Source organism: Nematolebias whitei, chromosome 2, assembly GCF_014905685.2.
Source record: "Nematolebias whitei isolate Nwh7 chromosome 2, NemWhi1, whole genome shotgun sequence".
Classification (NCBI taxonomy): domain Eukaryota; kingdom Metazoa; phylum Chordata; class Actinopteri; order Cyprinodontiformes; family Rivulidae; genus Nematolebias; species Nematolebias whitei.
The window spans coordinates 16,397,659-16,401,804 of NC_056499.1; the positions used below are offsets into that span (position 1 = coordinate 16,397,659).

Below are 4,146 nucleotides of genomic sequence, written 5' to 3' on the forward strand. Positions count from 1 at the left end.
TTCGTGGGTTTTCTACGGGCACTCTGGTTTCTTCCCACAGACCCAAACCATGCATGTTAGGCTGACTGGTAACTTTAAATTATCCCTAGGTGTGAGTGAGAGAGTGAATGTTTTTTTTTGTCTCATTTGTCTCTATGTGTCTCTGTGATTGACAGGAGTCCTGTCCAGGGTGTCCCACACCTCTCACACAGTGACTGTTGGATATTGGCACCAGTGACCCCCTGCGACCCGAAAAGAAAGAAGCGGGTAAAGTTGATGGATGGATGGATGGATGGATGGATGTAGATGTTATCACTGTAAGAAGCTGTTAGAATTGAGCCACTCGGGGTGGCTGCATGTTGGAGTAGCTCCATTACTTTATTCAGAAATATTGGTTTTGGAAACTATAATTCCTCTTTTTCTGGATGTAAATCACTTTTTTTAATGATTGTTTCCTCTGGTATCAGATGCTGTGCAGCCGGAAGGATTTTTACTGAAATCTTTTTACTTTTAGACATATGTTATGATGCACAACCATAACAACAAGGTGATTTTTGACAACCAGGAGCAGCTGATTAACATCTCAGAAGCTCAAATATTACCTCAACTACCCAAATGAGTTGAAAAGGAGGCACCGTGGATGTATTCCCATCTCCCTGCTGGCTGTGCTCGAATGCCTGACCATTGAAATCCTGTAACTCTCAGAAAATGCCTGTGAAGGGACCGAGATCATCCCTCGACACCTGCAGGTGGCTGTCCGCAGCAAAGAGGAGCTCGGTAGGCTGCTGGGAGGAGTTCTGCCAGGCATTCAAGTGGTCCTGCAGTCCAGGGGAAACGAGATGCCAGCAGAGTCTGAGTGGACGGATTGGACGGCATCTGCAGCCAGTTTCTTCAAATCCACTGTGGGAAGGACCATTACAAGAGAGCCTTCCTGCCTAGAGCCATCAGTATCTAGAACATCTCTTAATGAAACAAGGATGATGAGTTACAACAACATTTTATTTCCCTTTGGAATTAATAAAGTATTTTTAATTGAATTGAACTGAATTGAATTGTAAAGCTAGATACACATCAATGTCAGTATTGTCAGGCATGATGTTTAATGTCATGTCATGATTTAGAGTAGGATTGCACCATATCTAAGAAGAGGAGCAAATAAAACAAAGTTGCACATTTTCTGACCCTCTATGGTGAAATGGAAATAAATGTTTTTGCTTTAGACTTTTTGTTGTGAGTTGGACTTTTGAACCCAGTTCCTCATAAAAGTCAAGAACAGCACCAGCATCTTAAAACTATGCCTGGACATCTTTTCCTGAAATAAATAAATAAATACACCTTTTCTAAATCCTTGTTTGCTTTTTACATTAGCAAGTTCTCTGCGAAATGCACAGAAGTAAATTTTGCATACAGCTGTTCCACACATCTGCTTGTATTCACAATGGAAGTATATGATAGAAGCCAATAATAAGAAAGAAAATCAGGATCTTTGAACTTGTTCTATTGTATATAAAATTATTTTATCTTTAACAACACCACCAATGCCAACAGCCCACTGAACTTTATCATATCAGGGATAAACGACATTATGTGTATACACAGTCCAAACGAAGCATGTGGTGTGAACATTCATGCTGCTCATGTCACTTGGATTGAAAAATTAAAGCACCTGCAAGTTTTGAGTTTTTATAATGTTTCTAAATGTGACCCCTGGATAGCTGAATGTTGCAACAGTCCATATAAACACAACTATTTTCATTAATGAGTGTTCAATATAAGAGACAGATTGCTGGGCATAACAAAAGCCAGGCCGTGTGTCAGTGATGGAAAAAGACTGGACTGACTCACCACTGTAGACAAAAGCAAATGAACTTGATTGGTAAGCTTGATGATTTTCTTTTTCAGTTTTTAATTAGCAATTATTATTAAGAGTTGTTTTGTGTGTTTGTGGAAGAAGAAACAGAAACATCAGTTTGTCGAAAAAAAAAACTGTTGAGCGTAGAGATGGTTTGAAAGTCCTTGTAAAGTAAAGATTGGTTGTAATAGATTGTAAATGTATTTTTTTTTTATGTGAAATTTGGTTTTAGCCATATATATATATTAGCCATATATATATATATATATATATATATTAGCCATATATATATATATAATATATATATATATATATATATATATATATATATATATTTTTTTTTTTTTTTTTTTTTTTCATTTAGCCTTTATTTATCCAGGTTAGTCTCATTGAGCCACGAGAACTCATTTTCAAGAGAGACCTGTTTAGGGAGCACATGGTGGGGTTAAGGGCCTTGCTCATGGGCCCAGAGTGGGGCGAATGAGGGTGGGGGTTAAGTGTGGGTGTTTCACCTACCCCACCCACAATTTTTGATGTTGTCGGGGCCGGGGCGTGAACCGGCGATCTTCGGATCACAAGCCCACCTCTCTAACCTCTGCGCCACCACTCCCCAATATATTATCGGTATATTATATTATACCGATAATCCCAAACTTTAAAAAAAAATTCTTAGTATATATCAACAATAATAAGTGAATTCCGAAGCTGATTACCCACATATGAGCAATATCCTCCTTTCATTCTGATTTCACATCGCACTGTTCATTTAAACACAAAACATAGAAATAGCTCATTTTTGTTCTGAATGTGCTTGATTTTCCTCATGTTTTAGAAAGATTAAAATGATTAAAATTTCAAAAAATAATCCCTTAACACACACACACACACACACACACACACACAGAGTCACAAGTCTGAAGTGAAAAATCAAGACAAAACAAACCCTGATTTCAGACTATCATCAATACACCCTGAAGTTACACGGCTGGAACATCCTCTCCCTTTTTTATTACAGCTGAGTGAAGTCATTGAAGGAAAAGTTGTTTCCATAATACTTTGTCTTTTTCACTGTGAATCAGTTTCACCCCTAGAAGCTCATACCCCATTCTTCCTCTCTCTTGTTGTCTGAGACGAAAGAGGAAATCTTAATATTTCATTTACATTAGAATGGTGGCTCTGGTCACCTGCTTGTGTTGTTCATGATGATTGGCTGAAAGTTTCACTAATGTGTTGTGTTTGTGTCATATTGTGGTATTGTCTTTTCTTCTTCTTCTTTTTGAATAAAGTATGAAAGGTGTACAATAATCGGGAACATTTCTTCTCAGGAAACAAAAGAGAAAAATGAAGGAGAAAGAATATGGACCAATTCAGAAACTGTGTGATCTTTAGCATAAAACAATCATCTACCAGACTAAAATATTAATGTATTCATCGTGGTGCCACTTGAATTATACTAATAACATCTATAAGTAGAAACTGTCTTATATTGTTTCTTGAGTTAAAAAAAATGCACAGAAATTAAATTGTGAAGAAATTGAACAGAGCATTATGAACGCGTACACTTTTAAAAGAAACAATGTCTTAAGTTTGAAATGTTTTAAATGTGTTTGCAAAGCTGAAATTTATTGGCAAATCTGAAAGAGAGTGTTTTACCTCAAGGATCCGAAGGCAAGGAGGGAGGGGGCACACAATCACAGATGGAGGAATTTTCTTGACGACCTAAAGAAGCAGATAAGATTGGACACAACATATCAGCGTGAATAGTTTATTATAAAGGTAAATATATGTGGTGCCAACCTCCCTCGCTCTACTGTCTCTTCTTTGTGTGTGTCGGTGTCTGCCACCCCATTTACATGTATGCAGATCCAGACAACAACAAAAAAAACCCACAAAGGAACAAGTAGATCCATTCTGCGTGAGATTCACTCTCACCTTGTCAGTCGGCTGGAAAACACTGCATGCATCACAGGAAGCATTTCAAATGAAGGGGAATGTAAAAATTTGCATGCAAATAGATTCCACAGGCACAGCCCATGCATCAAAACACTTTGTGCACAAAAGACAAAAATAAAATCTAAACATGCACTGTGCTATCACTGACAAAAATAAACTTTATTCTTACTCCCTTTGTAAAATGATACATAATTCTTCTCAAACTGAAGTAATTTGTCACTAAAATACAGCAAGACTGGATAGAATGTGATTACAAACACGTGACTCAACCTTTGCATCCACTACTTTAACAAACAGAAAATAAAATTACTTAGGTCCAGACAAAGTAAAACTTATCCCATTATATATATATATATATATAT

The 4,146-nt window shown here is 37.0% G+C and overlaps 1 protein-coding gene across 1 annotated transcript in view; it reads right to left on the reverse strand.

Annotated features, from left to right (window-relative positions):
• Positions 1–3,510: 3,510 nt before the first annotated feature.
• mafa (v-maf avian musculoaponeurotic fibrosarcoma oncogene homolog a (paralog a)) overlaps positions 3,511–4,146 on the reverse strand; it is an 8,912-nt gene continuing 8,276 nt past the window's right edge. The window contains exon 2 of the mRNA XM_037697439.1: positions 3,511–3,550. Within this exon, the coding sequence (XP_037553367.1) occupies positions 3,523–3,550 (28 nt within the window). The 3' untranslated portion in view covers positions 3,511–3,522. The remainder of the gene's footprint in view (positions 3,551–4,146) is intronic.